General features: G+C 44.7%; 1 protein-coding gene across 1 annotated transcript in view; it reads left to right on the forward strand.

Annotated features, from left to right (window-relative positions):
- The window catches only part of LOC119454553 (uncharacterized), a 490,192-nt gene that overhangs the window by 133 nt on the left and 473,515 nt on the right, over positions 1-16,544 (forward strand). Inside the window, exons 2-5 of the mRNA XM_049663451.1 lie at positions 907-975; positions 1,895-1,963; positions 3,879-3,947; positions 4,872-4,940. Of these exons, the coding sequence (XP_049519408.1) occupies positions 907-975; positions 1,895-1,963; positions 3,879-3,947; positions 4,872-4,940 (276 nt within the window). The remainder of the gene's footprint in view (positions 1-906; positions 976-1,894; positions 1,964-3,878; positions 3,948-4,871; positions 4,941-16,544) is intronic.

Below are 16,544 nucleotides of genomic sequence, written 5' to 3' on the forward strand. Positions count from 1 at the left end.
TGTCATTTTGATGCTTTAGAAGCGCTCACGACGTCAATACTGTTGGCTGGTCCAGCTGATGCTTGGTGACTTCGAAAAGTTGTGGAAAAAAGACTTGTGGGAAAAGATGTAACGTACAGGTGTGGCCTTTGAGTAAGCTTTCAGTTGATGGAAGCACTCATGCTGCCGTTTCTTGTATGTCATGCATCGTCTGGTGCTGTTGTTCGGGCATATCATTTCACTAAATCTACTTTGAGCAGGTGGTTGCTCTGTCTGTTTGCCTTGACCTAATGTTGTAATTTGTCCTCGCTATTAGTGAAAACTTCCTAATATCAGTCGGACTTCTATACAAAGAACACGCGTAAATAAAGTACAGAAGAAACCGAAAGTTCGGGACGCAATTCTCGGCGAAACGATATAAGTTTCATATCCCCACGATCACAAATACGCTTCAATGCATTTCATTCCAACGCATGAATGAGTAGGTGGTAGGATGGTGATTTGTGAATATTCCAATGAGTTATTTAATCATAGAGTAACTATATGTACAAAGCAGAAAAATTTTCAAGAGATGAACTATAGTTTTATGTCCTCTTTTCTTGCTTTCCTTTTTTTCTTTTTTCAATGTTGAAGCGGTACCAGAGAGTAGTAGGGAAAGTTGGTCAAGTTGGTGGAAGTTCTTATTAGACAAGCAGATTCGGTAACTATAGAAGGATGAAGTAAAAAGGGTCGCAACACAAGTGCTGTGTTGTGATGCTCTTTTCTTCGTCCTACTCTAGTTATCGCTGCTGCTTGTCAAATATCGGCCAACAAGCTGCACTTCAGATGTAACGGTTTGAAATTGATACTGCAATGTGCGTCTGTCGCATGCAACTAGGAGACGTCTTGTGTAACAGAGCACTGTTTCTCTTTTTGTTGCTCATGCAGTTCTGGCAACCTATTTTCGTAGACCACAACACAGTACCTTCGTCACCACGAAACCAGCAACGCCTGCAGGTAGATTTCTGTTGGTTTTGTCATTTTGATGCTTTAGAAGCGTCACGACGTGCAATACTGTTGGCTGGTCCAGCTGATGCTTGGTGACTTCGAAAAGTTGTGGGAAAAGAACTTGTGAAAAGATGTAGATGTACAGGTGTGGCCTTTTAGTAAGCTGTCAGTTGATGGAAGCACTCATGTCTGCCGTTTCTTGTATGTCATGGATCGTCTGGTGCTGTTTTTCGGGCAGATCATTTCCCCAATCTACTTTGAGCAGGTTGGTTGCTCTGTCTGTTGCTTGACCTAATGTTGTAATTTGTCCTCGCTATTAGTGAAAAACTTCCTAATACAGTCGGACTTCTATACAAAGAACACGGGTAAATAAAGTACAGAAGAAACCGAAAGTTGGGGACGCAATTCTCGGCGAAACGATATAAGTTTCATATCCCCACGAACACAAATACGCTTCAATGCATTTCATTCCAACGCATGAATGAGTAGGTGGTAGGATGGTGATTTGTGAATATTCCAATGAGTTATTTATTGCATAGAGTAATTATATGTACAAAGCAGAAAAATTCTCAAGTCGTGAAGCTATACATTTATGTCGTCTTTTCTTTCTTCCTTTTTTTCTTTTTTCATTGTGAAGCGGTACCAGAGATAGTAGGGAAACTTGGTCAAGTTGGCGGAAGTTCATATTAGACAAGCCGATGCGCTAACTATAGGAGGATTAAGTGAAAAGGTTCGCAACACAAGTGCTGTGTTGTGAGGCTTTTTCTTCGTCCTACTCTAGTTATCGCTGCTGCTTGTCAAATATCGACCAACAAGCTGCACTTCAGATGTACGGTTTGAGATTGATACTGCAGTGTGCGTCTGTCGCATGCAACTAGGAGACGTCTTGTGTAACAGAGCACTGTTTCTCTTTTTGTTGCTCATGCAGTTCTGGCAACATGTTTTTGAAGAACACAACACAGTACCTTCGTCACCAGGAAACCAGCAACGCCTGCAGGTAGATTTCTGTTGGTTTTTGTCATTTTGATGCTTTAGAAGCGTCACGACGTGCAATACTGTTGGCTGGTCCAGCTGATGCTTGGTGACTTCGAAAAGTTGTGGGAAAAGAACTTGTGAAAAGATGTAGACGTACAGGTGTGGCCTTTTAGTAAGCTGTCAGTTGATGGAAGCACTCATGTCTGCCGTTTCTTGTATGTCATGTATCGTCTGGTGCTGTTTTATGGGCAGATCATTTCCACAAATCTGCTTTGAGCAGGTTGGTTGCTCTGTCTGTTTGCTTGACCTAATGTTGTAATTTGTCCTCGCTATTAGTGAAAAACTTCCTAATACAGTCGGACTTCTATACAAAGAACACGGGTAAATAAAGTACAGAAGAAACCGAAAGTTCGGGACGCAATTCTCGGCGAAACGATATAAGTTTCATATCCCCACGATCACAAATACGCTTCAATGCATTTCGTTCCAACGCATGAATGAGTAGGTGGTAAGATGGTGATTTGTGAATATTCCAATGAGTTATTTATTCATAGAGTAATTATATGTACAAAGCAGAAAAATTCTTAAGACGTGAGCTATACATTTATGTCGTCTTTTCTTTCTTCCCTTTTTTTTCTTTTTTCATTGTGAAGCGGTACCAGAGAGTAGTAGGGAAACTTGGATCAAGTTGGCGGAAGTTCATATTAGACAAGCAGATTCGCTAACTATAGAAGGATGAAGTAAAAAGGGTCGCAACACGAATGCTGTGTTGTTATGCTCTTTTCTTCGTCCTACTCAAGTTGTCGCTGCTGCTTGTCAAATATCGGCCAACAAGCTGCACTTCAGATGTAACGGTTTGAGATTGATACTGCAGTGTGCGTCTGTCGCATGCAACTAGGAGACGTCTTGTGTAACAGAGCACTGTTTGTCTTTTTGTTGATCACGCGGTTCTGGCAACCTATTTTCGAGGAACCCAACACAGTACCTTCGTCACCACGAAACCAGCAATGCCTGCAGGTAGATTTCTGTTGGTTTTGTCACTTTGATGCTTTAGAAGCGTCACGACGTACAATACTGTTGGCTGGTCGAGCTGATGCTTGGTGACTTCAAAAGTTGTGGAAAAAAAACTGGTGGGAAAAGATGTAGACTTACAGGTGTGGCTTTTAGTAAGCTGTCAGTTGATGGAAGCACTCATGTCTGCCATTTCTTGTCTGTCATTACTCGTATGGTGCTGTTTTATGGGCAGATCTTTTCCACAAATCTGCTTTGAGCAGGTTGGTTGCTCTGTTTGCTTGACCTAATGTTGTAATTTGTCCTCGCTAATAGAGAAAAACTTCCTAATACAGTCGGACTTTTATACAAAGAACACGGGTAAATAAAGTACAGAAGAAACCAAAAGTTCGGGACGCAATTCTCGGCGAAACGATATAAGTTTCATACCCCCACGATCACAAATACGCTTCAATGCATTTCATTCCAACGCATGAATGAGTAGGTGGTAGGATGGTGATTTGTGAATATTCCGATGAGTTATTTATTCATAGAGTAATTATATGTACAAAGCAGAAAAATTCTTAAGACGTGAGCTATACATTTATGTCGTCTTTTCTTTCTTCCCTTTTTTTTCTTTTTTCATTGTGAAGCGGTACCAGAGAGTAGTAGGGAAACTTGGTCAAGTTGGCGGAAGTTCATATTAGACAAGCAGATTCGCTAACTATAGAAGGTTGAAGTAAAAAGGGTCGCAACACGAATGCTGTGTTGTTATGCTCTTTTCTTCGTCCTACTCAAGTTGTCGCTGCTGCTTGTCCAATATCGGCCAACAAGCTCGCCTTCAGATGTTACGGTTTGAGATTGATACTGCAGTGTGCGTCGGTCGAATGCAACTAGTAGATGTCTTGTGTAACAGAGCACTGTTTGTCTTTTTGTTGATCACGCAGTTCTGGCAACCTATTTTCGAGGAACCCAACACAGTACCTTCGTCACCACGAAACCAGCAATGCCTGCAGGTAGATTTCTGTTGGTTTTGTCACTTTGATGCTTTAGAAGCGTCACGACGTACAATACTGTTGGCTGGTCCAGCTGATGCTTGGTGACTTCGAAAAGTTGTGGGAAAAAAACTTGTGGGAAAAGATGTACACGTACAGGTGTGGCCTTTTAGTAAGCTGTCAGTTGATGGAAGCACTCATGCCTGCCGTTTCTTGTATGTCATGCATCGTCTGGTGCTGTTTTTCGGGCATATCATTTCCCTAATCTACTTTGAGCAGGTTGGTTGCTCTGTCTGTTTGCTTGACCTAATGTTGTAATTTGTCCTCGCTATTAGTGAAAAACTTCCTAATACAGTCGGACTTCTATACAAAGAACACGGGTAAATAAAGTACAGAAGAAACCGAAAGTTGGGGACGCAATTCTCGGCGAAACGATATAAGTTTCATACCCCCACGATCACAAATATGCTTCAATGCATTTCATTCCAACGCATGAATGGGTAGGGGGTAGGATGGTGATTTGTGAATATTCCGATGAGTTATTTATTCATAGAGTAATTATATGTACAAAGCAGAAAAATTCTTAAGGCGTGAGCTATACATTTAGGTCCTCTTTTCTTTCTTCCCTTTTTTTTCTTTTTTCATTGTGAAGCGGTACCAGAGAGTAGTAGGGAAACTTGGTCAAGTTGGCGGAAGTTCATATTAGACAAGCAGATACGCTAACTATAGGAGGATTAAGTGAAAAGGTTCGCAACACAAGTGCTGTGTTGTGATGCTCTTTTCTTCGTCCTACTGTAGTTATAGCTGCTGCTTGTGAAATATCGGCCAACAAGCTGCACTTCAGATGTAACGGTTTGAGATTGATACTGCAGTGTGCGTCTGTCGCATGCAACTAGGAGACGTCTTGTGTAACAGAGCACTGTTTCTTTTTTGTTGCTCATGCAGTTCTGGCAACATATTTTCGAAGAACACAACACAGTACCTTCGTCACCAGGAAACCAGCAACGCCTGCAGGTAGATTTCTGTTGGTTTTGTCATTTTGATGCTTTAGAAGCGTCACGACGTGCAATACTGTTGGCTGGTCCAGCTGATGCTTGGTGACTTCGAAAAGTTGTGGGAAAAGAACTTGTGGGAAAAGATGTAGACGTACAGGTGTGGCCTTTTAGTAAGCTGTCAGTTGATGGAAGCACTCATGTCTGCCGTTTCTTATATGTCATGCATCGTCTGGTGCTGTTTTTCGGGCAGATCATTTCCCTATTCTACTTTGAGCAGGTTGGTTGCTCTGTCTGTTTGCTTGACCTTATGTTGTAATTTGTCCTCGCTATTAGTGAAAAACTTCCTAATACAGTCGGACTTCTATACAAAGAACACGCGTAAATAAAGTACAGAAGAAACCGAAAGTTCGGGACGCAATTCGCGGTGAAACGATATAAGTTTCATATCCCCCCCCATGATCACAAATACGCTTCAATGCACTTCATTCCAACGCATGAATGAGTAGGTGGTAGGATGGTGATTTGTGAATATTCCAATGAGTTATTTATTCATAGAGTAATTATATGTACAAAGCAGAAAAATTCTCAAGTCGTGAGCTATACATTTATGTCGTCTTTTCTTTCTTCCCTTTTTTTTCTTTTTTCATTGTGAAGCGGTACCAGAGAATAGTAGGGAAACTTGGTCAAGTTCGGCGGAAGTTCAACACCAAGTCGGGTATTGCAGCGAAACACAGCACTCCTCCCCTTGTGTTCGCAGCTCTTTGCCATGTGGCAGGCTCGGTGAGTTTTTTTTTATATACAGTGGAATCTCGTTGATACGATCTTCATGTGAACCGGAAAAGAAAGTGTATCATCCAAAAATATTATCCTCCAACGTATTATCCAACCAAATCGTATTATCGGGAAAAGAAAAAGATACGTATTATCCTGAAAAACGTATTCTGCAGAATCGTAGCAACGATATTCCACTGCTACAAACCAGTCACATAAGTGCGCTACAGTGTGTGCCAGATATTTTTAGTTTGATAAATATATTACTTCATTACGCTGCCATTGTTTGCAATGCATTTAAGAAATTAGGTACTTCAATGCCGTGAAGGGCACCGAGCATGGCATGCTCTGGGTAGTTCATACAGTAGTACTAATACGGAGGCCTCCGACAGCGTCCCGAGGGATACCCTGTCCATTATGCCTCAGATGCAATAAGTTTTCATTCTCGAAGTGAGAACACAAGATTTTCACTCATACAAATTTAACACTCAAGGGCACTCCATTTTTTTATTTCTCGCCATATTAATCGGGTGTGCATTGTAATCAAGGGCATGTTAGGACGGAGTAAATGCGGTATGTCATGTTGATGGGGCCCTGTGCAGGTGATCGAGCCTACGAGCCCCAGGAAGCCGCTGCCACATGTGTCACTGCAACGACAGATGCCAGTCAGACAAAAGCATGTGCTCCTCAAAAGTGAGTTTTCTGAGCCTGTTGCCATCATGATGCAGACAGGTGCAGCTAGTCCGTGCATATATGTAGTTTGCAAAGATGTTCGTGTGCATTCATGACGACGGCCACGTGCACACATGCCTTTCACGGTCGCAGAAGCTTTATTTATATAATATAATTTCCTGGCTCGAAGAAAGTAGTGGAATACATGAACAACAGACACATACATGTGCAGCCATAAACTTTTAACACAAGTTGTTTATGGCTCTTCTGAAGCTTGCATTGTCTGGAATAGCGGCGATGTAAGCGTGCAGGTGGTTCCAATCCAGACTTGTTCGTGGAATAAAGGAATCCTGGCACAAGTTTCTATGACAAGACGGTACACCAACTTTACGCTTACCCGCGGCGGTGCCTCAGCCAGCTGAGGCGTTGCGCTGTTGAGGACGAGATCGCGGAATCGAATCCCGGCCGCGGTGGCCGCATTTCGATGGAAGCGAAATGCAAAAACGCCTGTGTACTTGAGCTGTAGTGTACGTTAAAGAACCCCAGGTGGTCAAAATTAATCCGGAGCCCTCCACTACGGCGTGCCTCATTAGCATAACTTGTTTTGGCACGCAAAACCCCAGAAAAACGAAGAACTTTACCTTTGTGATCACAGCGGGATGATATGTATGACGGGCGTGTGAAAAGTTGTCCATTTAGAGTGGGGTTGAAATTGTAGGTCTTATGACACAGACGTACACATTTACGAGAGGTGGAGAATTCAGGTAGACTAAGAGTAAGTTCAGAGGCCTAACACTGGCGTAACAAAAATAATTAGACAGTATAAAACGAGAAGCACGATATTGAACACTTTGGGTGAGTTTTATTAGAGTAGTTTGCTTCGGCATACTCTACTTTAGAGCGAACAAGTGCTTTGTAGAAGGTTAGTTTATGTTCACGTGGTACAGATTCAAAGTTACAGCGTAGGTATAGTCTAGGGCACTATTCGTTAATCACGTGTTCACAGTATACGCTCCATGTATGGTTATTGGTCATCTAAAGCACAAGATACTTGTAGGAGTCCTTTCTAGTGTGGTACGATTGATGAAAAAAAGAAGTGTGTTAGTATTGCTGTTAAACGAGATACATGCATAGATTTATTTACTCTTGTTAATGTTAACTCATGCGCCAGATAATACACCACAGAAATTCTGTCAAGGTTATTTGTAGTTTGCTAGAGTCATCAGGGCTAGTAATATTGTGGTAGATTACACAATCGTCTGCAAATAATATAACAGAAGTGAACTATCTGGTAAGTCGTTAATAATAATGAGAGCAGGGGCCCAAAGGCAGGCCCTTGTGGAACCCCAGGTGTTGCAGGTGCACAAGAGGAAGAATTGTTCGCAACTGCATACTGTGAACGACCTTGTAGAAAGCTTTTATTCCAAGCAAGAGCATTTTGGTCAAATTGTAATTCATTAAGCTTTATAAAATGTAAGTCATAAGAAGCTGTGTAAATGCTTTAGCGGAGTCGAGAAAAATGCATTCAGTATCGAAACCAGAATCAACATTTCCAAATACCTGAATCAGTAAAGGATAGTATAGTTGGGCTTCCCAAGAAAATATTTTTCTTAAACCATGTTTACAGGAGTTAAAGAATGAGTTCAATTCTAAAACGTTTACAACATGTGAAAAAGGATGTGTTTAAACACTTTGCATGGGAGGTCGCGGGGTCAAATCCTGGCCACGGCGGCCGCATTTCTATGGGATTGAAATGCCGAAAACACGCGTGTACTGAGACTTGGGTACACGTTAAAGAACCCCAGATGATCAAAATTGATCCGGAGTCCCCAACTACGCATGCCTCAAAATCAGATGGTGGTTTTGGCAGGGTAAACCCCATAATGTATTTTTAAAGACCTTGCATGGAATGCTAGTAAGCACGATTGGACGATAGTTTTCGGGGGATTGGAGATTACCCGACTTCTGGATTGGAATCACCTGCCCTAACGTCCAGTGACTGGGCAGGATTGAGCACAACACCTGTACACTTCAGAACTTTTGAATTTATTGAATCCGGACCTGGAGAAGGTGTACAGTTTAACATTAGCTGGTTAACACCAGTCCAGTCAATAAAGATCGGATCCATTAGTTCGAAATTGTAACCAGGTATTGGTGAGAGTGCGTTAAAGAGTGTTGTTTTTGAAATGTTTAAAAAAAATGGTTATTTAAACCTGTACAGCACTAATCTGGAGGGACATTAGTGCCACCATCTTGAAGCGTTTGTTTGACCAAATTATGGGTGGGACCGTTTAATACTCTGGTAATGTAGCATTAAAGAAAGTCTTTTTTGGATTGGTGACAGTACGAATGTACTCGGCGCTAGCTTGGTAGTATTGACACCAGTTGTCATTCCGCTTAGTACATTTTACACGATGGAATAGGCGCTTTTTGTTTTTCAGGTGCTCAAGTGAGGCGTTGTACTACGGCGAATGCTTATTAGATGCTATGTTTATCTTCGGTAGAAAACTATCAATAATAGATAATACTTTATTTTTGAAAATTATCCAGTTTAGGTTTGCTTCAGTCCCATTGAACACTAACACACTCAAATATAAATGCACGAAAAAAAATGGCACAGTTTCCCCTAAGGGCGAAGCAATGAATGCGATAGCAACACAGCAATGTCATACGAACTAAGGTGAGCGGCGTTGGTAGTAATACGAATTGTAGTAAACATGAGCTGATTAAGTAAGCAGGTGTGCTGCGGCGTAAGTAGACTGACATAAAGAGAGACTCGATGACCACGAGAAGGCGTGTGTGAAACGGTGGTGTTGATGAGAAGCGCTTCCCGTGGGCAGCGCGTGCGAAATGACACACCTGTAGCGCTGCACTGCCGATCCGGGCAGCATTGCATGTGTAGCGTGCGTTGGAAAATGTGGCCCGACTATTACTAACTGAATGAACAAGCGTGGTGTGAGCACGCACAAACAAACATGAATAGATCACACTGAATGACTGCAGACAACGACTGTCAAAACGCTGGCAGCAAGCGCATACGCCGCAGCGGGCGAAGGTACGTGCGGTCTATCGCTTCAACGGAAACTGAGTGGCGAATGCACAGCGCATACAAAGGTCAGAGCCGTGTGGAGATAAGAGACGGTGCGGGCGAGCGACGAGTGTGGTTGTTGGCAGAGTTGAAGTGCGCCCCCCCCCCCCCTGCTCCCTCCGGCGCTCGCTTCCCGCTTCCTTGCTTGCGCGTGGGAGATTGAGTGCGTTCGCTCTCCGTGATAGCGCGCGTCCCTGCACGCTTACGCTCGGGCATACGGCGCGCGGCGAAGATTGTATCTACACGGACCTCACGGCGACGACGACGGCGACGGCATAAATCCGGTTGAAGTGTCCGTAATCGCAATAAATTTGCGTCCACTGTCCTTATCTTGGTGGTTTTCTTTTGTACGAACAAAATTGGCAACGAATACTGTGACGTCTTTTATTTTTAATATCTTTTGTGGATTGCTACCGCAGTAAACTGGCCTCCAAAAGGCGATTTTTTTCTTTTTTGAGGGCGTGTGTGAATATCAAATTCAAAATTTTTAATACGAATCGAATATATTGTAACTGCCTTGGTTGAGGCGAAAGGAAGAGGAGGAAGACGACGAATCTTTTGGTGTGCGGAGCGCAGAAAAAGACCGCGGCTGGACTGCTTTCCTAGACTCTCATCCATCACCTGTAAATAAACACGCCTCATCCGTAACAGTTTTGTGGTGGAGGTGCTGGGTACTCAACCACGCGACACGGTTCTGCAACCACCTAATCTGCGCCGAAGTCGCCGCCTTGCTGGACTGCCGCCGTTGCCGCTGGTGGTCGAGATGTCTCGACCACCAGCGTACAACTGGTACAGTCCGGAACCCGGACTGTACCAGTTCCTACAGCTGCAGCCCCTGCCCTGTTACAGCGGCCCCTTCGGTACCTGCTTCAGCCGCGGCTGGTCCCTGGCAGCGTCAGCACCTGATAGAGCCTCGTACATTTGGAGGCAAGTCTGGCGAGGACGTGGATGAGTGGCTCACTCACTACAAACGGGTGAGCAACTATTATCATTGGGATGCGGGAACTCAGCTGTCCTACGTCGTGTTTTTCTTAACGGACACGGCACTTGTGTGGTTTGACAACCATGAGGACACCCTCACGACTTGGGATCGGTTCGGGTCGGAAATAACGGAGTGCTTTGGGGACTCAGTCGCGAGAGAAGAAGCAGGCTGAACAAACGCTGCTGCAAAGAGCCCAAGTGCCAGGCGAGACGTGCACGACATATATTGAGGCTATATGAAAGCTCTGCAAGAACGTCAACCCTCGCATGTCAGAGGACAAGGTCGGCCACATCTTAAAAGGGATTGCCGAGGATGTATACCACTTCCTCATCGGCAAAGAGAACCTTGCTACAGTAGCTGACGTCATACGGCATTGTCGTACATTCGAGACCCTGAAGATGCGAGTATCACGCCTAAATTCGGTCGGTTACCGAATGTGACTACCGTTGCGAGGGTTGACGACTACACGTCCCTTGATCTCGCGTCTACAATACGTGAGATAGTACGGGAAGAGCTCACCCGACACGTGAACTCGACACCTTATGATGCTTGCGCCAATCTCAGCTCCCGCTCATCATGTTTCCATCGCTGCAACGGGCGTAGAGGACTACAACTACAGTTTCTCGCTCGCCACCGAGGCCGCAGCCCAATCACTATCCAGAGTCGCGGTACGAACGCCGCTTCAGCTATCCTCGTCAGCCGGCCGCTACACACCAGGAGCCGCGTGAAGATGCATTTGTCCCACAGCGTCGCGACAATGCTTTTCAGGAGTACAACGCATATCGCCAACCTCCTGTCTGTTATTGTTGTGGTGCTACCGGACACATAGCTCGGTTCTGTCGTCGGCGCAGGGAAACATCCCGATACGATCCGCCATCAACGTTTCTTCGCGCCGGCAATGGTCACAACACGATCCCTGGTCCGCCTATTCCAGGAGAACCTCACGGCAAGGGAATCGGCGCAATAGTTCACCCGCTTCTGACCGTAGTTTGACACCTCCGTCCACCCGACTACGCCGCTCGCCTTCACCGCGACGGCGGCTATCACCACCGCCACCGCCGGAAACTAGCCGGCGCGACCGATGGAGGTGAGGTCGCACAAAATGACTTACCTCAGATGCCTCCGTCCAGTTACGATGTTTAAGAACAAGATAAAGGTGTTTATAGATGGAGTATGTGCAACGGCTTTAGTGGACACTGGTGCAACCATTTCTGTTATGAGTCGTTCCTTCAAAGATCGCATTGGTCAAAAAGTTGTTTTCTTGGCACGAATCTACAAGATTTCGTGGTGTCGGCGGAGAACTACTTCGTCCTCTGGGAGTTTGCGTCGTTCACGTCTTGTTGGCCGGAAAGGTGTTCCCAACGGAATTACTGGTTCTGCAGCGGTGTACACACGAAGTTATTCTCGGTATTGACTTTCTGCAAGAGTGCGGCGCTTTCGTCGACTGTGGCACCGGCGAACTTTCAGTCAGCAGTGAAGTTGTTCCTGCCCTCTGTGACGAGCTGCCACCCGCGGAAGACACACTGGTTGTTTCCGATGAACTGACAGTGCCACCATGGTGCATGCGGTCAGTTGCCGTGTTCGCTTCCGTCTCTGCCGTATCTCCCTTTGATGCCATCGTTCAAACCGCTCACCGGTCAGTGTGCTAAGAAAGACATCTTAGTAGCCTCGCTGTATTGTGTTGATTAGCAACCGAGTCACGTCTTTGTGGGCACTTAACTGTTCGCCAGTGCCTGTTATACTTCCTCGAGGAATGAAGCTCGCCATCTTTGATGGCGCCAACGGAAATTCTATCGCTGCCGTTGACGATGAAGATCAAAAACGCTTGGCCTGTAGACGAATGCAGTTGCTCCTACGAGTCACAGATTCTGAACATGGTTAGTAAGAACCTACAGTCACACGAGCGACAAAGATTGGTTGAGCTATTGGAAAGACATGCTACTGTGTTTGACTTCTGCGAAAAGGAGAAGCGACCATCTTTACCCTGTTCTCGAGCTCAGCACAGAATCGATACAAGTTCTGCTCATCCGGTCCGACAAAAACCTTACCGAGTGTCGTCTTCGGAGCGGAAAGTTATGGCTGAACAAGTTCAGGATATGTTGCAGAAGGGCGTTATTGAGGAATCGTGCAGCCCTTGGCAGCACCTGTCATTTTGGTGAAGAAGAAAGACGGCTCTTGGCGGTTTTGCGTTCATTATAGACGATTGAACGCGCTCACAAAAAAAGATGTATATCCACTACCTCGGATAGACGATGTCATAGATTGTCTGCATTCGACTTCCTACTTTTCTTCACTAGATCTACGATCAGGGTATTGGCAGATCCCTATGCACCCTGCTGACAAGGAGAAGACTGCATTCGTGACGCCTGATGGACTTTATCAATTTAATGTTATGCCGTTTGGGCTTTGCAATGCCCCGCTACTTTTGAAAGATTTATGGGCTCCATTCTTCGTGGTTTAAAATGGGAGGTATGTTTGTGCTATCTAGATGACGTTGTCATTTCGGAAGTACTTTCGAAGAGCATAGCACCCGTTTAAACCTCGTTTTAGACTGCGTCGAAAAGGCCGGCTTGGTTTTGAATTCCAAGAAGTGCCGGTTTGGCGAACGACAAGCATTAGTCCTAGGTCACCTGGTTGACAAAGATGGTGTCCGGCCAGACTGGTTGACAAAGGTGGTGTCCGGCCAGACCCCCGGAAAATAGAAGCAGTCCAGTGCCTTTAAACCACCTCAGTCACTGAAAGACTCCGCAGCTTCCTGGGTTTATGCTCCTACTTTCGACGGTTTGTACCCAGATTCGCGGACATTGTCTATCCTTGACAATGGCAAACACACCACAGCTAACACCCATAACACGCCCCACCACACGGCAATGGAGGCAGGGCTGTCCAGCTCCGACTCGACGGACCAGCTCAACCTGGTCAACCGAGCGAGAAGGGCAGCTAAGGCCGCTGGACTCCTGGACTGAGGGGACCACCCACTGCAGAGCGGAGGAGCTAACTACGCTCGCGTGCTCTTTTTCTTAAAGGTTATTCTCTCTCTCTCTCTCTCGTGTAAACGCATTGGGCCCATGCCAAATGTTGGTCATAATGGAACACAGGCCACATAATGACCACCGTATCTCATTGTAACTCTTTACCTCCTATATTGAAAGGGATCTGTATATTATATACTATTGACATAATGTGCAAACAGATGATTCGGTGTCAGTAGGGCTAGCCTTTAGTTGTGCTTTTTTCTGCATATTGATGGTATGGTAGAAGCCCTCTAATATTAATGTTTTCCATGAGACCGCGAGAAGAAAATGTGACACCCGCTAAACGTATTGTGTGAAATGCTGCAAAATATTCAAACACGCTATGATCGGCAGCTTCTAATGCATTTGTCGACTGATAATGCGGATGTGGTCTTCATGGGTACTGCCTGAAATAATTACACCTCGATATAAAGAACTTCAATATAACAAAATTCTCAATATAACGAACTACTTAACTTTTCACACCCTCTTGCCCATAGAACCCATTTATTTAGAACCTCAATACAACAAAGTGTGTTTATACGAGATTTTATTATAATGAAATTTCAGTGCCGCCGCAAAGGAATACCAAGAGAATAAATGGAAACTTCCGCGGACGCAGATGGTCAGATGATTGAATTACATGTGTTTCCTTGCGAACGCACCTCTCAAATCGCGCTGCGCGACATGAGCGACCGACGAAATCCCGTATAAAGTCCAAATGCGATAAGATACAACCACGCCCCGTGCACTGTGTGCGTCAGCTGCGAGTGAAAGCGTGTGAGGGTGCGAGAGGAAAAATGATGGCGTCGCGAGTGCCGTCTTTCCACACTCGCTCCCTTTGTGCGCACGGCCTTGATTCCTGGAGCGCATCTCAGCTGTGGCTGCCCATCGCTGTAAGCGCGGCTGAGGCTGAGCGCACACGCAGGCGCGCACGCCTCTGCTTAGAGCCCTGTATGGGGCTTCGAAGGTTTGCGTGGGACCAATACGCTCGAGAACCCCTTCTCTAGTGGATGCAATTTTCGCCAACGTTGAAATCACCAGGTGTGACTCCATCACTGCTAGGTTAGTTGGAAATAACAAGGCTTGTGCGAATATATATATAGAAGCAAAGTTTAAGCTGAAAGTAATTAGTGCCAAATATTGTCGAATTGAATGGTTAGAATGCTAGTTGCGACTTACATAAAACCTTGACACAAATGCCAGGTAATAACAAATCTGCAAAACAAAAAATACAGAGGCTGTTTGCTTGCAAAGCAGGAATAAATTTCTCTCTTGAACCGATTCATTATCAGTGCAGTTTGACATATTTTCATGTGAACACGCAAGTTCACCATTCTTTTATTTTCGTTCATTTACAGGCTTTTGTTGTGCCTCAGTCTATTTTGTAATTTAACGTGATAGCATTTAGGGCCAGCAGCAGAAAATCTGGCGTCGGCAACAGGCGTGTGATCGCGGGTAGCGGAGAAAATCATTCAACCACATCGACCGCACAGGTCCTCCACGTGGTGGAAGGATTTGGTGAAGAAAAATGTAATTTCTCAAAGTGAAATTCGTCAGAAAAGTGGTGAAGTACGACTTTACCATTCGGCGTCGGACTCGTCGTCGGATTATTTACCAATAGACGTCGGATTGTACTTTGAATGTACGAGAAAACCTAATGCTGCTACGAGGAAACTCAAACATTCCTACCAGACCCGCGTGCGTCGAGGCAATAGCAAACAATTATTAAAATAATAAAAAAGGTGCTAGGGCCTTCACATTTTAATATAAGACGACGTATATTGCACCTCAAAAAATGTCTTTCCAGCAATGCATTTCAGTTTAAAAGTGAAGTCAACTTTAAGCGGATGGGTGTAAGCTTGGACGGACTTTGTAAGGTGGCTTTACCACGTTCAGTGTTGCAGTGAATGAAGTCTACTTGCCGTATGCGAACAATGCGATGCGAACGGGTCCCGATAACGTTATCGCGTTCTATTCTTAAAGGCGAAGGTTAAGCGTCCTGCACTTTTTGTGAGGGTCGAGCCACGAGAGTTTTTTTGTTCAACCATTAATGTGTGCTGCAAAGTGTGATCTTGATTGTGTGATCTGGTAGCTTAGGCTGCGTTGCAGCAGTTCATTTTCATGCTTTTTTCTATGTCGAAGCTTAACCTGTTCCATCTAGTAAGTGCACAAACGGAACTTTATAGGCACGCTCTCTGCTTTTGCATCCCTCAGTCTAGCTCGTGTGCACAATCTGACATGATCAGTCATGGGCGTTAATTTCCTGCGTCGGTTTGCCACCCGTCGCCATACCTACCTTTGCCGTCAGGTCTTACCAGCCATACAGCTTTCAGGTAGTTGAGAAACGATATCATGAGCAAAAGTGAGAGCACGGGAGACGACCTGAATGGCGGCTTCTTCACAGCTGCACAAAAGTCGAACAGGGCACCCTAATTAAGCTATTTAAAACTTTGGTCGTCGTTATACGTTCGTTCAAAAAAGATTGTGTTGCTCTTGGAGCGATCTTCAAATAATCAAGCAGGTGCACAAACCAAGTCAGTGACTCTAAATGGATTTCACTTTGACTTGACTTTGCTGTGAGCAATTTCATGGCAACGTGACTTGCTGAAAAAACTGGTAGTTGATTAACATGTCTTTTTATATGCACTTCAAAATTTTGCATTCCTCGAAAGCTTCAAACACTGACACAACCAACGTTGTTAGCAGCAAAGCACAAAAGCAAACACAGCCTGCGTGTGCATATGCCGTTGACATCAAGAAATACATCAGCAAGCAGCTGCATCTCACAATTGAACAATGTGATAGAAGTTTCAGGTTCACAATTACCACGTCTGGTGTTCTCTTCATATTACCATTGTTTTCAGTTCTGATGTTAAGTATGTACGCGTTCAACCTATCCCAACTTTCTACGTTTTTGACATTCGAATACAATTCTAAAACATGAAGTACTGTGCACCAGTATGAAACATTTAAAGGTGACAAGATCTACATTGCAAGACAACGAGAGCAGTCTGTCCAATGCTGTTCATGTCTAGTGATGAGCTGCTCCCTAGTAGTTTTATTTCTTTTGTTTCTGAATTCAGCGGACTCTTC

Source organism: Dermacentor silvarum, chromosome 1 (genome assembly GCF_013339745.2).
Source record: "Dermacentor silvarum isolate Dsil-2018 chromosome 1, BIME_Dsil_1.4, whole genome shotgun sequence".
Taxonomy (NCBI): Eukaryota; Metazoa; Arthropoda; class Arachnida; order Ixodida; family Ixodidae; genus Dermacentor; species Dermacentor silvarum.